Source organism: Podarcis gaigeae (assembly GCF_964106915.1).
Source record: "Podarcis gaigeae genome assembly, chromosome: 14".
Taxonomy (NCBI): domain Eukaryota; kingdom Metazoa; phylum Chordata; class Lepidosauria; order Squamata; family Lacertidae; genus Podarcis; species Podarcis gaigeae.
The window spans coordinates 35,188,027-35,210,454 of record NC_139690.1 but is presented as its reverse complement, the minus strand read 5'-3'; the positions used below and the strand labels follow the sequence as shown (position 1 = coordinate 35,210,454).

Sequence of the window (22,428 nt, the reverse complement as noted above, 5' to 3'; positions counted from 1 at the left end):
TTCCAAGCCTTTCTTCCCAACTACTAACTACAGCACAGAACTCTGCATCTTCCCTGCGCGCACACACATACACACACTCCTGAGAATCCAGAAGTCGGCTGTCCCTGATCTAGACCAACCCCTGCTCTAGAAACCAGCTTCTGGAAACACAAAACCTGCACAGGACCGATTGCTCAGTCACTGTTCCGTCGGGACCAAATGGGCACCTTGGCAATACAAGGGGGGCAGAGGCAGGGTGATGGAAGAAAGGCAGGAGAAGGAAGCTGCCTGAACCCCATGGACTTTGCAGAGATATTAGGGCCTGGAGTTCCATCCGGGAATCTCCTTTAAGGCCAGAGATTCCTCAGCGCAGAGAAGACACATTTATAGAAACATAGGAAGGTGGTTTGACCCTTGATTGTTTCCTTAAATGATCATAATAATGCACGCAGACCTGCACACTGGTGTGGATTGGTGTGGACCTCGTGCGCACTCTCTCTCACACAGGAGCATAGGAAGCTGCTCTGTATACAAAGTCAGACCATCTAGCTCAGTGTTGAGTATACTGATTGACAGCGCCTCTCCACGGTCTGAGATAGTGCCATCCTTGGAGGCACCAGGGATTGAACTGGGACCTTTTGCCTGCAAACCACGTCAACAAACACTGAGCGATGGGAGGATGCTGTATTTCCCTCCTTCCCTACAGAAGAATCCCAAAACCAGACCTCCAACCACAGGTTAGATGGAAGGACTCCCAGGCCAAAGAAAAGGTGAAACCCACCCACCCACCCACCATCTCAGCCTCTCCCCAGTAAAAAAACTGAAGCACAGGGGGGTTACCCAAGGAGCTCGCAGTAAAACCAATTCCAAAGCAAGGGAACGAAGGAAGTTACAAAGCAAACAAGCCAACAAACCCAGCAACTCAAGAGCACGAGGAATGATCTGAAGGCATCGGATGCAGCTGCATCCATCATCACAGACGCAGCTCTGCCGGAGGAACACAAAACTCTGGAATAGACACGGGTAAAGGGGTACCAACCCACCAACCCTCCCTCCCCCAAAAGAATACATAGACTCTCATGCCTATAAGGGGATCTCTGAGAACACGATTGCTAAGGGATCTCCCCCCACCCCTCTTTGGAGCTGAGCTGGGGGTGGACACAGAGGGAATTCTAGGGAAAGGGGTGGCAGTTTGTTCGTTCCTGGGTCACAGATTGCCCCATTTGCCCTCCGGCCTCTTCCCGCAGGAGCCTAGCTCAGGTCCTTGCTAATCTTGTTTTTGGCATCCGGCTGACGCATCGCTTCGGAGACGCGGCGCGCGGTCGCTGGGCTCCTGCGCTCCTGTGCGCCAGGTCAGCCCCCTCCCTTTCTCTCCGGTGATGTCTGCAGTTTTTGGCACTTCCAGGGCGGGTGTTGCAGAGAGAACTGGGACCGGGAAGCGGGAGGGGATTGCTACGGGGGAGGCGGGATCTGTGCCCCTAGAAGGTCGTAGGCGAAGATGTTCCAGAAGACGGCAAAGACCAGGAAGGTGGCGTAGGAGAGGAGCACCACCCACCAGCCGCACTGGTCCTGGAGGTTCTCCTCGTAGCTGCGGAGGATGGTCAGGCCCATGCTGATGCCCACAATCGCCCCTGCCAGGTGGGCCATGAAGCTGGGCTGGGGGCCCGAGGAGGGCAAGGGGGGAGAGAAACGCAGCCAAACGGCACGACCCACCTCAGAGCTCACTGCGAGGGGAAAGAGAGAGACGAGAGATCACAACGGCTCAAGTCCCAAGCTTCTAGTCCCTTTGAGGCATGTCTCTCTGTCATTGCCCCTCCCCTCCTTTGGTGTGTACATAGTGCCTTATAACATTTATATTAGAGGTGTGCATGTCCCCCTCCTGAGCAGTTTCAGGGTTTAATTAGGCCCAATCCAATTCAGGATAATCTGGGGCTGACCCAGCCTGGATCCGGGCCCTTGCACAGTGTTTAATTAGGGTTTCACACATGGGGTCAAGGATGCAGGAGGAAAGGCCTGCCTCAACCTGCAACATGGCCGGTATACTTACTGCACACCAGGGCTAACACCATGCGCAGCAGTTTGTAAGGGCAACGCATCCCTGCCCAGTTCTGCGGAGAGAGAAATAGAATTAGATTTTTTCCTGCCCACAGCTTCTTCTCCCGATACCTTTCTCTTCACACCCCCTTCCGTAAGAGGAGCCTGCAGGATCAGTCCAACGGACCTCCTGCAGTCTGTTCTTGCAGTGGCCGACCAGATCTAATGTAAAGTGAAACGATATCACGTCCACCAATATTTACAACTCCAGGAGCCTTCAACCTGATCCTGAAATTCTTCTTCATGGATTTGCCCTGGAATGGCACTGCTCAAGGGAAGCACACTTGGGCCTCTGCCACTGTCCAAGGCCACTGTGAGGCTGAATGACCCACCTCCCAGGAAGAATGTGAGGGCAAGGGGAAGGCCAGCCAGGCCCCAGCCACTGGCCAGAGAAGGAGCAGCCGCAACAGCACCCAGTTACACCAGCCAGCTGTCCCAGGACTGTAGGTCTGAGGAGCAGCACACTCTGTCTCCATCTGTTTACCTGGGAGGGGGAGCTAAAGAGGGCTGAGATGTTTGGGTTTGGGGGTTCTGTTGAGAGTCACTTGAAGGGTCATTTGGTTAAATGGCAGGGTGGATATCTTCCAAATGGCTAAATAAATACTCTTGCCCAGCAAGGTTTGGTTTAGTTTTTCATGACGCCGTTCTGTTATATAAACCTCCCTGCAATCCTTGGATGAAGTGTGGGATATACTTTTAATATAATTAAAATAAAAAAAATTATTTGTCTAGCCAAGACCTGGGGACAAGAGGCAGGTATCGCCATGTTTGGCAGAATACCAAGGCATGAAGAAGTACAATTCATTTCGAAAAGAAACCATAGAGAGGGTCAGGGGAGGAACCCACTCCCCCCCCCAAAAAAACCCACAGCTTGATGAGGACTGAGCATGCTCAGTGACCACAGAGTACAGAATGTCTGCTAGGGAAAATGAGAAACAAACAGAACCTCCCAGAAAACAAGGAGGAAAGTTGAGAATGGAATGGAGTATTCCTGAGGGGTACTGGCTGGCTGGCTGGCTAGAACCCAGGAGCCACATGGCCTGGCAACATTTTGTTGAAGATTTCACGACAGAATCACCATATTGAAGCCCACCAAGCGCCCATCAAGTTCCCCTCCCCCATTCAGTTCAAAGTGGCATCCCACTCACCATGACAACGTTGGCCAGGTGAGCGGAGCAGAGGGCGTAGACTCCCCCCGAACCTCCAACCAAAGGTGCTCTCATGTCTGTAATGGAGACGGTCAGGGAACCTGAAAGGGAAATAGCGGGGAGAAATAGGATGGGGTTGGGCAGGGGCACCACAAACAAAAGAATTTTCATCGCCTCAGCAACTTGACATGCATTTAGTTGCCAGCAAAAATATAGTCCAGACACCCCTCAGTAAATGATCAACACCCAAGGTCCTCTCCCTGCGACACCCTTGCCTGTCCAAACCTCAAGGCATTCTTCACTTTATTTATTATATTTTAATACCACCTTTTCTTCCAAGGAACTCAAGGTAGTGTGCGCAGTTCTTCTCCCCACGTTATCCTCACAACAACCCTGTGAGGTAGGTTAGGCTGAGAGACGGTGGCTGCCTCAAGGTAACACAGCTAGAGCTCCATGGCTGAGTGGGGATTCAAACCCTGGTCTCCCAGGTCAACCCTCTAGCCATTACACCACACTGGTTCTTCTTGAAGGACTGCCTTCTCCAGCATGAAACCCTTTTGCACCCCACACATTAAACACCTGAACAGTCGTGGCTACCCCCTAAGAATCCTGGGAACTGTTCTCCTAACTGTTCACTCAGAACTCTTTAGAAACTACAGTTCCCATAATTCCTTGGGGGGCAGCCATGCCTGTTAAAATGGTATAAGGGTCTTTTCAACATATGGTGTGAATATGACCCACACAGGGTCAGCAATGTGATGCCCCCCCAGACTGCAACTCCCATCATCCCTTGGCAAATCTGGCTGGGGCTTATGAGAGTTGTAGTCCAAAACATCTGGGGCTTCCCTAGGTTGACAAAGACAAAGAATGGAGGAAGGGGGACAACAAAAATCTGACATGTTTAAACAATTTCAAATGGGTTCTCCCTGAAGATTTGAAACCCACCAACCTTCTTGGGTTTGTGGAGGGGAGACAATACCAGCCTCCCTTGGCCTGGCCTTAGGAAGCTGTGAAATGCTCTCCCCAGAGGCCACTGGGGTGCAGCCCGGCAGATTTTGCTCTTTCCTTCCCTGCCCAGATGTACTTTGCTGAGACAGCAGCTTGGGAGAGGAGAGGCAGCGACTGATGAGGAATTGTTCACCCTCCATTTCGCGTTCCCTTCCACCACCACCGCCACCCCTCCGCCTCTCCAAAAAAGACATGGATGGGTGAGTAATTCCAGCAGCTGCTCTAATTGCCCAGGGCCTCAGCAAACAAATAAATAAATAAAGCTTGCAGTGACAGCCAATAAATACTCTCCCAAAGCACCATAATTTAGAGCCTGATTCCTTTTTTCCCCCAGCCATCCTGGACAGGGACCACATGGGATTTGGTCAGACTGGGCTCTCCAGCAGAGACAGTGTGTGATAATGCAGGGATCTCTCTGTGTGTGTGTATGCGTGAAAGAGAGAGAGAGAGACCTATAGCCAGGGGAGACAGTCTCAATTTTTAGGGATTTAGACACCCCAGAGACAGAACCTTGGTTCACCAAACGCTGTTTATAAACTGTCTTGAAGGAAAGGTGATGGAACCAAAATGAAACCCCAACAATGGATGTGTGTGTTGTGTGCTGCACCACAATTTAAGGCCTCATCCGCACCATACGTGTAAAGCAGTATCATCCTACTTATGGCTTCCCCCCCAAATATCCTGGGAACTGTAGTTCGTTAAAGGTGCGGAGAGTTGTTAGGAGACTCCTGTGTTCCCCTCACAGAGCTACAATACCCAGAGTTCCCTGGGAAGAGAGAATGACTGTTAAGCCACTCTGGGGATTCTGAGGGTTGAGGACTGAGTGTGGCCCTCCAGGCCTCTCTACCTGGCCCTCAGAACCTTCCCCAGGCCTCACCCCTCTCTGGCTGTGCTGAATAACTCCCAGAGGGTCCTGGCCTGGCTGGAATGTGCCCCAGCCTGCAATGTGAATTCGGATGATGGAAGATAGAGAAAGGGGTGTGCAGAGACTAGCCTGCTGCACAAGGCAAAAGGTAGCCTTGTGGCCCCGCCCACTTGTGCCTCTTGCCCTTCCTACCCCTGGTGCAAGGCTCCTGGGAGGTCGCCCAGCAGGGAATGTGGCCCTCAGGCTGAAACGTCTTCCCCCACCCTGGGCGGGGTTTAGAGAAGAGTGGAGAGCTGCGAGCCATGCTCCCTCACCTGCCAGAACTCCTGCGAGGTAGAGGAAGCTGATGCGAAGGATGCCGTGGACCATCTCTAGGGGTACTCCGATCATCAGCTGCAAGAGGGCGTTGAAGCCCAGCTGCTCCAACCTGGAAAGAGACACGGAAAGGCAGTGAGCTCAGCAGCCAAGAATCCCAAGAGGGGACAGGCAACGTTTAGCTCACCTTGCCAGAAACGATGAGAGCTAGAAACTTGCCGTGTTGCTCCCTCCCCAAACCCTGTGATGTTCTCAGGTCTCGGAAGCTCTCAGGCCCAAACGTCACCTCCTGTTTTAAAGTTCTCTCTAGGTCTGCAGGTGCAGTTTGCCCAAATGAAGGAGCATCTCCTGCTGCTTCCAGAACCCAGAGGAATCTCACAGAATTGTAGAGTTGGAAGGAGCCATGGGGACAATCTAGTCCAACCCCCTGCAATGCAGGAATCTTTTTGCCCGACGTGGGGCTCAAACCCACAACCCTGAGATTAACTGTCTCATGCTGTACTGGCTGAGTTAACCTGCAGTGGCAGTGGGCTGGTGCCCCCTGCCCATAGACACCTCCCCGCCCCCATCTGTATGCACATTGCAGAAATACAGAGTCAGCTTGCTCACTTGTACATCTCTCATCCAGGGAATGTTTCTCAGCTCGAGGGCCACGCTGCCAAACCAGGCAACCTTCTGAGGGCCACATGCCAAGGGTAGGCAGAGGGCCTAATGCAAATTCCACCTTTTACACAGTAGGCTAGTTCCTACACTGACTCACTCACTCCTCTCTAGCCTCCATCATAGTAATTGAGTGGCACGATCAGAGTTCGGGGACACATTCCAGCCAGGCAGAAACACTCAAGAAAGGGGTGGAGCAGGGCCGGCGAGGGGCGTGGCTGCAGAGGGGGCGTGGCCTGCAGAGAGTTCCGAGAGACAAACAGAGAGATTTGGAGGGCTGTATTTGGCCCCTAGGCCTGAGGTTCCCGACCCCTGCTCTGCTGGAAGCAACGAGGGGCAAGACAAGGCAGACACTTACCCCACATGCATGAACATGTAGGTGAGGAACCTCCAGGCACGAGCGCGGTGTCCCGGGTGGTACACAAGGGGGCTCTTCATGTACTCGGGGTGGTATGTCTGCAGGACCCACTTGTTCAGCCGGGCCCCATAGCAGAGGAATACGATGATCTAATAGAAACAGGATGTGGGGAGGTTATTTAGGATGCTCTACTATGGTGTCCAAATGGGTGTGAGGCTGTCCAGCACCTTGGCAACACCCAGAGATAAAGTTGATAAAGCTGCCTTCCCTTCCTATGTCTCTAGTCCTCAATAAAATAGCTGAAAATGCATTAAACAGGTTGCGTCTAGGCTGGAAATGAACAGGAGACCAGAAAAAGCCACACAAAGCAATACAGTGGTACCTCGGGTTACATACGCTTCAGGTTACATACGCTTCAGGTTACAGACTCTGCTAACCCAGAAATAGTGCTTCATGTTAAGAACTTTGCTTCAGGATGAGAACAGAAATTGTGCTCCGGCGGCACAGCAGCAGCAGGAGGCCCCATTAGCTAAAGTGGTGCTTCAGGTTAAGAACAGTTTCAGGTTAAGAATGGACCTCCGGAACGAATTAAGTACTTAACCCGAGAGTACCACTGTACTGGTCACTAAATGCTTCTCCTTTTCTTAAAAAACAAAGAATATGCTGGTCCTCAGGGTTGCAAATATATGACTGCAGGAAAGAAACAGGGTGGGGGCAATGCCTAGTCAAATCTCAGATGTCCAAATAGTTGGGGGGCGCAGAAATTGTTGGGGTTCAGCACCTTCTGCAGCACCTCCTCCACCACCCATGAGTAGGCAAAGCATAATAAGTTGTGCAAAACTGGAATACAGTGGACACTCAGGTTGCAAACGTGATCCGTGAGGGATGCACATTCACAACCACATCTGCACACGTGCGGATTGCGATTCAGCGCTTCTGCGCATGCGTGACTGCCGAAACCCAGAAGTAACCCGTTCCGGTACTTCTGGGTTTCAGCAGTCGGCAACCCAAAAAAACGCCACCTAAGCAGCTGTAACCCAAGGTTTGACTGTAAACGAGATCCATTTGCAGCATTTTGTTTTATATCAGCAGGAATTCTTTTTATACATATGATCAAAACACAGGTGCATGCATACAAGGAGAATTCCTCCAGCCGCAGAACCTGGCGTCTCCCACAAGACGCTGATCAAGCTTTCTTTAAAAGTTTTAAAAGTTAACCACGGGGGCTGCCTCTTCCCCCTAAGAGGAGGGCGCCCTCCACTGGCACTCAGGCAAACAGCAGGTCACCTCTCCACCCACCTGGGTCAGTGTGACGACTGCCATGAAAACCGGAGGGGGGCAGGTGCGGTGCTGGTAGAAGTACCACCTCCGGTCCATCTCGCAGGGAAGGATCTCATAGGCCACGTAGCGCACAAAGCGCTTGTAGAAGCCCAGGCCCGTCTCGTCCAGGAGCCCATCGCGGGGAAGCGCCCTCTGCCCGTTGGCGATGGCTCGCTTGAAGCTGCTCGACCGCTTGCTGCTGATCTGCAGAGAGGGACCACGTCACACAAAGAAGCAGGAGACATGCTCCCTGGATCTCTTGGGGCGAACCAGCCCCACAGACTCCAGCTCTCACCACCCCCACCCCCCAGCCAGCCAGTAAACGATGCTCTGTATTATTGCCCTTTCTCAGCACTGCTTAAAGCCTCCAGTCAGCTGCTAACCTTGCCTTGCAAATATATCCAAGATAAGTACTATGAGAAACTGGCAGCAAGCATTGAAAACAGCCTTACAGACACCCGTTAGGTAGGTCAGTCCTAATACCCTTTTGTCGCAGGTGGGGAGCTGAGGCTAAGAGAGAAAGGCTGGCCTGGTGAGTTGGTAGTTTCAGAAGATAGTCGAACGAGGAGACACTGGCTTTTAAATAAAAAAAAGGTGTCTGCCGAGAGTTTTACTCCTGTTTCCCAGCTAAACGCGGACCGGCTTAAGGGAGGGAGACCCCATGTTTGGCCAGCAGGGGGCACTGTGGGGCCTGACCTTCCACCTGCTTCCCTGGTGCTTAAGGGCAAGCGCACTCAGTCCTTTGGGGCTGGATGATGAGCACCAAAAGACCTTGCTCAGGGAGATGTGCTGCATTCGGGAATTGAATTGCAGGTCACACGGTGTGCAGACGGAGCCTGCCTACTAATGCCTTCCTCCTTGCCTTACCATCTTGGCACTCAGCTGAGCCAATTAAGGAGAAATTATTGACTATTAAGTATTCAGAACTGGATAGCTGGTGCAGCCTAAATGCTTTTTAACAAAGAACTTAGGATGAAAAGAAGAGAATTGGATATTATCCCTTTAATTGGACTCTCCCTCCCCCTTCACTATCCAAGATTACAGGAGGGGGAGATTCTACATATACTGGGTCTTTCTCCAGTGAAACCTTCCCCTATAGGAACCCACAGGGTGACCTTGGGACAGTCTTTATCTCTCAGCCTAACCTACCTCATAAGGTTGTTGTGATGGAGAGGGAGATCAGTGGATATGTCTGACTTCTACAAAATCTTACTGGCTTCAAAATTTGGCAAAACATTTTGCACTCCTGCTCAAGCCAGGCAGGCAGGGAAAGCACATTCAAGTGGAAAAGAGAGGCATGAAGTTTTATAATTATATTTAGGTAAAGGTAAAGGGGCCCCTGACCATTAGGTCCAGTCGTGACCGACTCTGGGGTTGCGGCGCTCATCTCGCTTTATTGGCTGAGGGAGCTGGTGTACAGCTTCCAGGTCATGTGGCCAGCATGACTAAGCCACTTCTGGTGAACCAGAGCAGCACACGGAAACGCCATTTACCTTCCTGCTGGAGCGGTACCTATTTATCTACTTGCACTTTTGACATGCTTTTGAACTGCTAGGTTGGCAGGAGCTGGGACCGAGCAACGGGAGCTCACCCTGTCACGGGGATTCAAACCGCCGACCTTCTGATCGGCAAGTCCTAGGCTCTGTGGTTTAACCCACAGCACCACCCGTATTGCATTTATATTGCACCTTTCGTCCAAGGAGCTCCGGGTGGCCGACATTGGTTCTCTTCTTCCTTATTTTGCTCTCACAACATCCCTAGGAGGCGAGTTAGGCTGAGAGACTGTGACTGTCCCAAGACCCACCCAGTGGGCTTCAATCTGCAAACCATCATTTGCAGGGAGCGTTTGTTACGTCCAATACTTGTGATGTTAGACAGGCACCTTCATCCTACAGCTTTCTTTGCTCAAACAAGCTTACCTACAAAAAGTCTGCTTTTATTGCTCTTTCCAATTAATGCTTTGTGTGAACTTGCTTACTGATTCTTATTTTATCTTAAGAGGTATAGGTCAGAAATCCTGCAGAATCACAAGCGCTGATGCAGCCACAACTACGGTGGCTGCCAGGACTCATGCCACTGACCAGGTCTACCAGCTCCTGATAGCAGATCTGTCCCTCGTCGTTGCTCTGTGCCAATGCCACCAGCATCTCCAGTTTTGCGGGATCCAGAGGCAGTTCATGGCTGTGTACCAGGCTGGCGAAGGTCTCCACGCCAATGAAACCGGTGTTTTCAGGATCAAGCTGTTGAAGAATTAGCACTGGGCATTAGCGACAACGAATAAGCTGGAAATCAAGAGTGGTGATCCATTTCAGCAAGGCTGTTTATTCTATGCAAGGACAGAATTTGATACTGGATGAAGAATTCCATATCCCTAAATTATTGCTGGTTGGTTAGCTCCCACGCCCTGACAACCTCAAGTTCCTAGCCATTTTTTTATTATTGCATTTATATCCCACCTTCCCTTCCAAGGAGCTCATTGTTTCCCACCTTCTGCACAACAACCCTGCAAGGTAAGTTACAGGGTGAAACTGTGGCTGTATTCGCAAGGCAGTTTCGTTTGTTTTCCTGACGTTTCCCTGTTCTGCATTACATTCGAACTTTCACACCATGTAGAAGTCACTTTGGGAAAACTAACGGACTACAGTGCATGTTTAGAGCTTATTTCTGTGTTATTTTTGATTCCAGAAAAATTCCATTTGCAGCTCCCTTGACCCGGAAAATTGTGGGAGTAAAGTGGCAGAATTTTGGGATGCTATACCAGCATAGAGTTCTTCCCTTCCATTTTCATGGGGCAATCGTGGGGGAACAGAAGTAGACATATGCAGAAAGGGTGGAGGTGTTAACGGAGAAAGAGGTTAGCTGCGGTGTTCACTGATGTTCGTTTTTCTATGTCACAACGTGCTTACTTGGCATGAATGAAATTTAGAGTGACAGGCTAGTATATCGGTCCAAAAGCCACAGGTACTGCAACATGAAAGACACATTAGAAAATGGGACAGAAGCTGCAGCATTATAAGCAAGAAAACTAAGGCAATATACCCCACATTTGAATGCACCCTTTGGCTGGCTTCATGACTGAGTGGGGGTTTGAACCCTGGTCTCCCATTTCCTAGTCCAACACACTATGCTGACCATGGGGCTTGGTTGACACTTTCAAGCCTGTGACTGGAGCAATTTTGCAATCCAGAACTTTGAAGGTAAGTAGGGGATACATTGAACCAGGTGTAAATCTGGCTTCAACATCCTGCATAGCTCCTTGCCTGATTCAGTAAGTAGCAGTGATCCACAGGTAAAAGGCAGGCAGGCAGGCATTGAATCAGTAAGCAGCGCAGTCTGAGTGTTCATAGACTCATAGAATTGTCGAGTTGGAAGGGACCCCAAGGGAGGTGGAGGTGGCAAAAGTGCAAGGAGATGAAATCTTAAGGATGAGCAAAAATAAATTTGATTGCCCTAACACACTTCGAAATGCATTCCTCCTTCACGTGCCCTTAAAAAACAGACCACTGTGTCCTCAACCGTACTCTGTAGCCAAATGAATCTATTATTCAACATAAATATAATCAACTTGGCTCATCTGCATATTTTTTTTTGGGGGGGGGAGGAAGAAAGAATTTGAGACAATGCAGAACTTGGATTTTTACACAGACACTTACACACACACACACACACACACACACACACACCCAACAACAATCAATCTTCCATCCGAGACATTAACGCAACAGCTGAAAGTGCCTGTTGCGACAGTAAGCCAAAGAATTATTTTAACAAGCAGCTCAATAAACAGCTTTTGTTGAGTAATGCTGTGCCAAAACTCTTTCCTGACCAACTTCCATTTGCATTTGAAAATTAGCAAACAGGAGATAACATTCTGGGGGACATAGGAAGCTGCCTCATACCAAATCAGACCATTGGTCCATCTAGCACAGAGCTGTCTACACTGACTGGCAGAGGCTCTCCAGGATTCCAGGCAGGGAACATTCCCAGCACTACACTGGGAACCAGGGCTAGCACTGCTAACCGAGGCGATGACTTCATGAGTTGGCTTCAGTAGATCTAAACATGTATGGTAGTTGGTTTCCGAAAGGTTTCTGGGCACTGGTCAACTCACTTCTCAAAATCAAGCAACCTGCCTCATATGCAGTGTTGAAACCCAATTGATTTCCCCCTTAAGCATTTCATGAGAATCTCAGCTTCATTTATTTGTTGTTTTAAATGGTATCTATCTGCTTAGGCACCTCCCCTAAAAAGATAAAATGCATATCCATAAAAGAAAAGAAAAAAGGCTATATAATTTTTTCTTGCACTAATCGGAGCAGCTAACATATATGTGCAGGTGCACATTTTTACAAGAGGAGTGTAATTTATAATTTCAACTGTGTTTGAAAGACATCTCCCCGATGCGGAGAAGACTGTGACCAGGTGAGCTGTGTGCCCGATGGCTCAGTCTGCTACCCACATGCTCAAACCATCAATGGGCAACTTCGCAGCCCCTCCTGCTCTCCTTTCTTAAGGTTCTTCAAACTAAACTTAGACTGGGCGGCCCTTCCGATAAGAGGACTGTCTGCTGCAAAGTAGGACACAGTGGAGACATGACTGAAAGTGTCTCTGGGGGCCATTATAGCCTCCCCAAGGCATTTCTGCTAATCAACATGACTAACCCACCCTGAGATGTGTGGCTATTTTTGTATCTGGAAAGAACTATTTTCCACTTGTAAGGCCGTCTTCAGGAATGTCAAGAACTGCTGAACGAGAGAGAGAGAGTTTAGGGAAACAGGCTGTCATGCACACCCCAATCTCTGAGTAGTAAGAGACTCCAGATAATTCCCACACTTACCCAGGGCTTGGATCCCTTGGAGTGAAGGTCAGAGGAGTCTGTGTTGTCTTTGGGGTATATAATTTACTTACATATATCTGTAACATGAGCATAGGACAGAGGGGCTCACAGCATGAGCACTCCAACAGATCTTACCTCCCCATTGTTCCCAGGGAGATCCCCAAGCCATAGCGTTGGGTTCAGCACAGAGCAAGACAAGCCTCTGCGTCTATAGCTTCTAGCATCAGCCAAAAATGCACAAGCGCACACACACACACACACACACACACACACACAGAGAGAGAGCTCTCTTGGCATATTTTTATCCCTCCTATGGCATCCAGCCAGATGAGGTGGGAAAAGGCCCAGCCACTTGTCTCTATGGCAACAGGGTAACCTCCTTGGACACGTAAATGGCAGCACTTAGCTGGCCAGTTCATGCCATTATCTTACAAAGAGTCTGGTCTGACTGGTTCAGCAGAGTTTCCCTTATAGATTCTAACCTCAGGGATACAAGATCATAGGTTTAGAAGTGACCCATGGTCACCCCCTGACTGACACCCCCTCCCCAACCTATAACACTATATAATTTTTGTGCACATCTGATGAAGTAGACTTGAATCCACAGAAGCTTATACCACAAAAAAGTATATACAGTGGTACCTCAGATTACATACACTTCAAGTTACAGACTCCGCTATCCCAGAAATAGTACCTCCGGTTAAGAACTTTGCTTCAGGGTGAGAACAGAAATTGTGCTCCGGCAGCACAGCAGCAGCGGGAGGCCCCATTAGCTAAAGTGGTGCTTCAGGTTAAGAACAGTTTGAGGTTAAGTACAGACCTGCGGAACGAATTAAGTACTTAACCCGAGGTACCACTGTATAATAAAATGGATTAGTCTATATTGCTATTTTGTTCTGTTGGTGGGAGCGGGGGAATACACACACAAAATAATCTAAGGTGGAAGGTTTAGCCAGAAAGAAAAGCACCCCTTGAAAACCCTGCCCAGGGCATCCAAAGTGCCCACGGTTCCAAGCATGTGGCAGAGCTAGTAAAACAAAATTATTCTACACATTACATTGTCTTTGCCATTTTATCCCTCCAGGGAAGAGAAGGCACAGAAAAGAGAACAAGCTGGCAATGTCATTGAGAAATGGGCAGGACAGGGAATGCTTGGGCGGGAGGGAAGGAGGAACACACAGAGAGAAATGTCATCAGGTTTGAGCAGCAGGAAAGCACTCTGTCCTCACCTGCCCATCTCCCAGCACAAGGAAGTCCTGGCTGGTGAAAGTCAGCTACTAGTAGTTTTCAGGGTCCAACAGCATGCAAGGGCATCTGAACTATAGCCATGCCAAACATGGGGCTGTCAATACCTGGAAATATATTGCCAAGGACAAAAACATGCTCTGGGGGCGGAGGTTGCCCCAAGCTAAGAACAAGCCTTCATTTTGCCACATGCATTGCAAGCCGTGCCTTCCCCACACCGCAAACAAGCATCGGTCCCTCTTGTGACTTGGTGGGTTGCGCTGTCTAGTGGTGGAGCATTTAGCAAGGGGGTGGGGGAGAATCCATTGCATCTTAGGAGGCCTCCAGACTTTTGCTGGAGGGATTCGGGTGCAACCAAAAATGTAGGTTTGCACAATTAAAGTGGGTTAAAAGCGGTCCATCATATCAAATCCACTTTGAAAAGTGATGGGCTAAACGCCAAAAGTCTGAGTAGGTCATAAAACTCCATGCACTTTCTCTCTTGGAGGGAGCATAACCCGAGCAAGCCTTGGGCTCACTTCCCATACCTAGGATCCACAGCACCTCCACCTTGTGGAGCTGCAGCTGCAGCTGCAGCTTCTTGGGCCCCATCCAGTCCATTATTGCGTCCCCACTGGTTCAGCACATTGGACAGCATCCCCTGACTCTTCTTTGCCCAAGCAATTGAGCGTTACTGTTTCTACCGAACCCAACAGAACTTTTAAAAAAACCCAAAAACACACACCTTCAGGGATTGTAAGCTGCTGCTCTATTCAGTGCCTGCTGTTTCATTAATTCTGCATTTATGCCTTTAGGGTTTGTTTGCTTTTAAGTCGCCTGCAACTGCTGCCATTACAGTCTTGCTGCTCTGTTTCCTTGCCATGTTGTTGAAGGCTGTTTGTTTTTAAGGTTATAATGTTAGCCACTTTGGAAAATTTTCACCCAATGGAGAAAGTGGGAAGAAAATACCTTATAGTACGGTTGGGGGGCCTCAAAGGGCCAAATTCAGACTGCCCGGCCTCTCTCTCTCCAGGCCAATCCTGAGTTCCCCACAACCATCTGTGAGCCTCGTCTTTCCCCCCCCAAGCCACACCCCTCTCCAGGCAGACACCCTTTCCCCAGGCCACACCCACTCATCAGACACACCCTCTTTTCTCAAGCCACACCCCTCACTGCCACTGCTTGAGTGTTTTTGCCTGGCTGGAAAGTGTCCTTGAATTCTGACAATGCCTCTTGCTTTGGAGGATAGAGAGGGCGTGTGTCTATAGAAACCAGCCTCCTTTACACATTCCTTTAAAATTTGCATTTGTGGCTCTGCCCAGTTTTGCCCCAGGCCCCGCCCACCACTGGCATGTCCCCTCCCACCAAGGTTGCCCAGTAGGGAATGCAGCCCCAAAGCTAAAAAAGGCTTCCATTTCCCTGCATTACAGCATGGAATGAAACATGAGAAGGACGAGTCGCATGTCAGCACTCCTGAATTTCCTGCTTAGGGGCTGACCCTGCTGCAGGGTCTTCTCTTGATCCTGCAGGGGCTACCCTAACACAGAGTAAATTCCGGGATGCTGACAATTAAAGCCCCACTGCTCCTAGCAGCTGCTTTTCCTCTCTCCCTTGGGAGGTCACTGGGGGATAGTGGAAGCCGTTCATGTGGATTATTTAGGTCAGCATATTATAAAGCTAGTCAGCTGCCCCTGTTGTAGCCAGCTGCTCTTTCCTCTCTGCCTTGCCCCGGCACAGCATCACCCAGCGCATGCTAACCACAAAGTACTGTAACTTACACAAAACTTGGAAGTACAGCCACACACGTTCCTGCATCGCAGTTCACAGGCATGTTGTTCAGACTCCTGCTGGAGAGGCACTGCCGGTCAGTGTGGGCAATAGTAAGCTGCATGGACCAGTGATCTGATTCACTATAAGGTAGCTTCCAGTGCTCCTACAAGAAGTTCACCCGCTCCCTTTCACCACACACAACTTGTTGTGTGAGTCAGGCACATCAGCTAATCTTTGTGTCCCTCCAGACGTTGTTAGAATCAACACCCAGCACTCCTGATCATTCGCCGTGCTGGCTGGGGCTGATGGGACTTGGAGTCCAGCAACATCTGGAGTGACAGAAGTTAACTGCTCCCCGCTTAGATTAAATACCCAGCTTTATGGAGTTCTGTACTAACACAATACTTCCTCTCCACCCCCACCCCCAAAAAGTGTGCTTTGAGAGGACTGAGCCCAGGTCATGCAGTAAGTTATCTTTATAGGAAGGAGAATAGGGCAAGCTCATTCCTCCCCTAGCAGCCCCTGTGACTGAATAAACCAGGGAACAAAACTGTATTAGATCAGCTGAGTCAGTTGAATTTCTAATTTTGTTTTGTTTGTTCACATAACAGTGATGTGGTGTGTGTGTGTACACAAGCTTTACTTTCCCATTTCACAGTTGGGAATACTGAGGAAGAGCTGTTATAAACTTGTCCAAGTTATAATTCTAAACCTACTAGGGAAATAAGCCCCATTCAATGTCGTGAGAGTAAACAGTGCTTAGGACTGCTATTCCCATTGTGCAATTCTACGGATGCTTCCACAGAAGTCTCACTGAATTCTGCACTTCTTACACCCAAGCAAGTGTGCATAGGATCTGCAGTCCCAACTATCTTATAGCAAAGATTTTATCTTCCAGAATTCTATGTGACTCTCACCTTAATGATGGTGTGAAGCCCTAGCTGTGCTGCTCTCCAGTTAATGGAGAAAGACTGTAGCTGAATGGTAGAGCATTTGCTTTGCCCCCAGAAGGCCTCTGGTTCGATTTCCGGGTAGGGCTTGGAGAGCTGCTGCTAGTCAGTGTATACAATACTAAGCCAGATGGGCTGAGGGTCTGGCTAAGGCGGCTCATGTGTGTTTGTGAGTCATAGTTTGCTGCCCAACTAATATAAAATCTGGGGCTCATCTACTGGTCCAGAAGCAGTAACGACATACTCCAGTTTTCACCACCGGTCAAGGCCACTTGTTCACATTGAGATTGAATGCAGTCCCGTAATAATATTACAAAGAGTTTTCAATAAGATCATAAGAGGAGCCGGCTGGATCAGACCAACGTTCCATTCAGCCCAGTATCCTGTTCTCACAGTGGCCAACCAGATCCCTATGGAAAGCTCATAAGAAGGATCAGAGCGCAACAGCTCTCCGCTCCACAACAGCACTTGAGCATTTCACATCCATTATCTTGGCAACACTTACAACAGTCCTGTGAAACAGGCTGGTGGTACCCATGTCCCCATGCTGCTGATGGATGGTGCCAAGACAGACAGCATGGCGACTCCTCAGCCCACCAACTGAACTCTTAGCCAAGGTGCCATTTGAAGCAGGGGCTGTTCTGGGCTTTGCAGTCGCTGCCTTGAGCCAAACCGCTATGCCAGCGCTCAGCTCAGGAACAACAGCAGATCCCAGCAGTTCTTACGAAGGGATCCTTCACAGGCAGCCAAACAAATGGTCACTTTGACAAAACGAAATATGCCATGGAGGTTTGTCGGGGGTTTTGCCTGAGAGGCTGCTGACTGAACTGGACACAGGGGTGACAGAAGTACAATCGGCCCAGTCTCCAGCAAAGAGAATTTCAGCTGCTCTGAAGACAAGGTTTTGAGTTCCTTGCAAAGTCACCAAAAGATAAGACTCGGGATAGCTCAGTCAGTAGAGTATGAGACTCTTACTCTCAGGATTGTGGGTTCCAATTCTATGATGGGGAAGAAATTCCTGTCTTGCAGGGGGTTGGACTAGATGACCCTCGTGGTCCCTTCCAACTCTATGGTACCCAAGAAGGCAGTGGTCCCACTAAGACTCAGAGCCCTGATTCCATCAGTGGGGAATCCACAGATCCTGTCATTGCTGCAAACACATTTTTGTCCCCCTGCCAGGCATACTGCCCTGGGCTTCAGCCATGTTAGTGGCGGTGTTGTCTAGTGGTTACAGCACCAGAGCAGGACCTGAGGGACCAAGGCTCAAATCTGCACTCATCCTGAGTAATCTTGGGCTAGGCAATGTCTCTCGGCCTAACCTACCTTGCAGAGTTATTGTGAGGATAAAATGGGAAGAGGGAAGAACTACGCACAAAACCTTGAGCTCCTTTAGGAAAAGGTGAAATATAAATGCAATAATGAATATATAAATGAGCAACCCATCTATTTTTCAGTACAAACTCGTGCCAGTTCTTCCTTGGTCTCAGAAGCTTTAGGCTGGATAGGCATGGGACAAGGGACAAAGGCAACAGCAAAGATGGGTTGCCCACCAGCGGCAGTGATTCAGCCCATGAAGGCTGGCTCTATGCTCTCTGGATCAGCTGCGGGCAGTGCTGGAGGTCATGTCTGCACTATGCATTTAACACACTCTCAGACCACTTTAAACAGTTATGTCTCACCACCACCAAAATATCCTAGGAATTGTAGTTCATTAAGAGTGCTGAGGGTTGTTAGGAGACCACATGCAGAACTACGGTTCCCAGCGCCCATAACAAACTACAGCTCCCAAGATTCTTTAGGGGAAGCCATGACTGCTAAAGTGGCAAGAGAGTGGTTTGAATGCATAGTGCAGGTTTTCACGTTAGGTGACCTCTGGGTCATGGAGCAACACGATAAATGCCAATAGGAAGACCACAGATCTGAAAGCTGGGGGTGGGGCAACACCTGTCTAAATCTCCCACCCCACCAAATAAATGAAAATTCCAGGCAAATCCCTTATGGCTCCATGCTGAAATAACCCACCACCATCTAAATGGGCCCCTGCCACCCTCCAATCGGAAGGGGCTCCTGGACGGCTCTACCTAGTCCTCACCCCGCCCATGCCTGCCCATTTCCTTCCCTCCCTCCTGCACCCTGAAGCTGGAGTATCTCCTGGTTGGCACAGCCACACGTGGCCCGGCCAAAGCGATGCCAAGGCAAGCAGCGGGAGGGCTGGCACCGTGCCCGCCCGACCCCACACCAGCAGCCGGAGGAGCACTGCAACCTGTTTGCCCAGCTGCGACCCTCTCCCCTCCACGAGATGCCACTGTCACTGCCCGCACCCCATCCCCGCCACCCCCTTTCCTCCCCACCCCCACCCCCCATGCCAAGGGGAGCCTGCCGGCAGCGACGCTGCCGTGGAAACGGCGCCTCATCCCGCCTGGCTCACCTGCTCCTGGATGAGCTGCAGCAACGAGCTTCTATCCATATACCTGCTGGGCTGGACGGCGGAGGGAGAGGAGGACAGCGGAGGAGCGCGAGGGCGCACGGGCGGCGGCGGCGGCACTAGCACCACCGGCGGCTGCCTTGCCTTCTTTCCCCCGCCGGGAAGGCGACCGAGCAGCAGCGGGACCAGCAGCAGCAGCCCGGGTTCCCGAGGCGAGTGACAGGCAGCGAGCCGGGCAGGCGGAGCCTAGGGCAGCCCGGTGGGGCGGGGAGAGGCGAGGCGAGGGAGGCGCCCGCTGCACCTCGGGCGGCGCGAGGGAGGGCGTTGCGCAGGAGAGGCGGCCGGGCAGGCAGGCAAGCGCCGCTTCTCCTCGCTGCTGCTGCTGCGAACAGGGACGGATGGACGGGCGCCCGGCGCACGCAGCAGCAGCAGCGCTGCAGCCCCCTCTGGCGCCCTCGCGAAGCGGCGCAGGGAGAAGAGGAGCGCGCGGCGGGCCACCCGGAGCCGCAGCGGCCGGCGGCGCCCGCGGAGGGAGGGAGGCTCGCTCGGGCCCGCCTCTTTCTCCCACCCGATTGGCGGGGAAGGGATCCCAAAGGACAGGGGCGGGGTGGAGAGCCCTTTCCCCCCTCTTTCCAGCCCGAGGGCCGCATTCCCTCATGGGTAACCTGCCGCGGGCCACATGCCGGCAGAGGGCAGGGCCAGAGACGAAAGTGGGCAGGACAACAGGTGCAGTCCGTGCACGGTAAGGGGCGTGGTCCAGCCAGGCAAAAATCAGAAGAGGAGGGTGGCATTTCTCTCCAGCAAGAGGAAGGATCACATTTTAGGGTGCGATCCAGCCAGGCAAAAGCAGGTGAGGAGGATGGAAAGCGTTTCTGGAGGCTTAGGGAAGAGTCCCAAGGGCCAGATACAGAGGCCTGGAGGGCCACTGGTCCCGCATCACTGTTATAGAACATCTTGAACTAAGAAGAGTGCATGAACACGAAAGCTCATACCTAGAACAAACTTAGTTGGTCTCTAAGGTGCTGCTGGACAATTTTTTAATTTTAAAAAATATAATACCCTGTTTATCATCCACAGGGATAGAAAGCAGTCCTTTACTCATGCCTAAGGGCTTGTTGCTTGAGTCCAGTGGGGATTCGGGTTTCCGTTTCAAAAGTGGTTTCCTATGTGGCCCAGGGATGGGGGTGGAGAAGGCTTGAGTGCCCGACGCATGTAGGGACCAAGTTGGTCTGGGGCTAAGTTTAGATCTTGGCCACAATATCGTATTAATATTATTTGGGCACACTTAAAAGGTTTGCATACATTATCTTCCCAGCAATGCACTACACAGTGCCGAGGCAGAATTAGGGCAGCGGGACCTGTTCCTCCACAAGGGGTGCTGAGCCTTGGGGGTGCTGCAGGGCATAGCAACTATGCCATCGTGAATTGAGCAGAATGGAAGACAGTAGGCAAGAGGGCAATGAATTTTTGCCTCACACAGGGCACTGCTGAAATTTGAAAGACCGTAGTCCGCCCCTGTACAGTGGGCCAAAATGGTAGGTGGATCCTGCAACAAAATATTGCAGCATGTCCTCACCTCCTAGCAGAAGTGTTCCTGTTCAAGATGCCATCTATTGTGCCTGCCATCAAGATGCTGGTCTTATCCTCTTCCCACCTCTCCAACTGGCACTCAATATTTCATGGCTACCGACAAGTAGAACAGTCCTGGCTCCCCACTGCCATGATGGGGACCTCAGCATCCTGGAGGTAGTTAGGAAAATTGTGGGGAAATGCACTGAAAAGTGTGGGTTGAGCAAATGATCAACAGGAAGTGGTTTGCTACATGAACACCCTGCAAGAAAATCAGGATGAATGCTCAGTAAAGACTGGACACAATCTAACCTCCACAAAAGCAAATCAGGAAGAATGCTGAATAAACAGGCCATCTGAGACGTGCATTTTCCAGCAACCATTCTAGGACCACCATTTCCCCACCCCTGTTCAAACCATATTCACAATACAGTATGTAGAATGCAAGACACCAATTTTGCAAAATGCCTTTGCATGGAGGGAGTGTTGCTCTTTCAGGGAAATGACACACTTTACACGTTCTGAATATCACCATTTGCACTGAAAAAGAACCTCACCAAAGTTTCTTGCTTCCCTCTGTAGAAGTTCGCAACAGGACTTAGGCAAGGGTTCCCAAATTACCTGGGTTGATGGGAAGTGTCCTGACCTTGTCTTGTACCATTTCCAGCAGCTAAACTAGAGAAATCAGGAGGGGAAGGTTTTAATGCCACTACAATGATATTCCTATATACACACCTGCATTATAACCTGCTTATGTCTGAACGTCAGCCGTATGCTTTAAAGGCATTGCTGCAAGAGTTGGCTGGAAAGTTGGCAAGCCTCATCTTAGGTGGCGAACTGGAAAAGGTCCTACTGTGAGGCAGGGAAGATGTGTGGGTGGATGGCTCAATAATCATTCCATTGGGCTAATGCTCATCTGTCTGGTGGAGATAGGAGAGGCTGGCAGCAGCTGGTTAGCAGGTCGTGAAAGCCATGGAACCAAGGAACCTGAATATTCATCTCTGCCCCATACATATTCACATCCTCTGGGAAATGAGGAATTGTGGGCAGGAAGGAGAATGACTCCATTGCCTCTCTGCCTGAAAAAGTGTGGTGAAGACCCAAGGGTGGGCAAAACCTCAGGGAAAGAGCATGCATACATCATGCATAATGTTCTTCCCAACAGATTTCCAATTAAAGAATCTCGGGTTGCAGCAGAGCAGGAAAACTAGATGAGATCTGGGAGGTAAGATTGCCTGTTCCTGTTGCAATCTGATAATTTTGACAAGAACTAGAACCTCCAGATACTTTTTTAATATTATTTGGCATTCATTTATTATATGTTTGGTATGTAATGCAATGAATACATTTCATTGTGTTTTTAGTATTTTGTTGGGAGCTGCCCATAGTGGCTGGGGCAACACAGTCAGGTGGGCGGCATATAAATAATAAAATCGTTGTTATATATACAGCAGAAGTATCATTTCCCAGACAACCATCGTCACAAGCTAAACAAGTCTGGAACTACACCGGACAGTCAAATAACACCAATATACTACCTATGTATATGAAGATGACTTTTATTCTTGCTTTTTTTCTTTTCTTCCGCTGGACTTTGTGACTTAACTCATATGTAACTGTGCTTATTCTATGTACCTATTTTATGGTTTTGCGCTTTTTTGTAAAAAAAAATATTCATTACTTTCCCCCCAAAAATAATAATCAATAAAATAAGGATACAAAAATCAAACCACCATCTAACATTATACTTCTAATAAAAAAATTCTACTATTTTACAAACCTCAAGACTTCCTTCCACCCCCTTCTACTGGAAACTGAACCCTGAGACTCCTGGAGTCTCTCGCCGCTCAGAGATTGGGGTGTGCATCACAGTATACACAGCGCAAATAAAACCGGCCAGTTGCGG

At 50.0% G+C, this 22,428-nt stretch overlaps 1 protein-coding gene across 1 annotated transcript; it reads right to left on the bottom strand.

Annotated features, from left to right (window-relative positions):
- Nucleotides 1-664: 664 nt before the first annotated feature.
- Nucleotides 665-19,833, bottom strand: RHBDL1 (rhomboid like 1). Its single transcript, XM_083710856.1, is given in 11 exon segments — nucleotides 665-1,703; nucleotides 2,027-2,087; nucleotides 3,222-3,322; nucleotides 5,409-5,521; nucleotides 6,428-6,576; nucleotides 7,727-7,951; nucleotides 9,829-9,987; nucleotides 19,000-19,300; nucleotides 19,302-19,334; nucleotides 19,336-19,494; nucleotides 19,496-19,833. Coding segments are annotated over 11 exon segments (1,689 nt in total). The 5' UTR covers nucleotides 19,612-19,833; the 3' UTR covers nucleotides 665-1,431.
- Nucleotides 19,834-22,428: the final 2,595 nt, after the last annotated feature.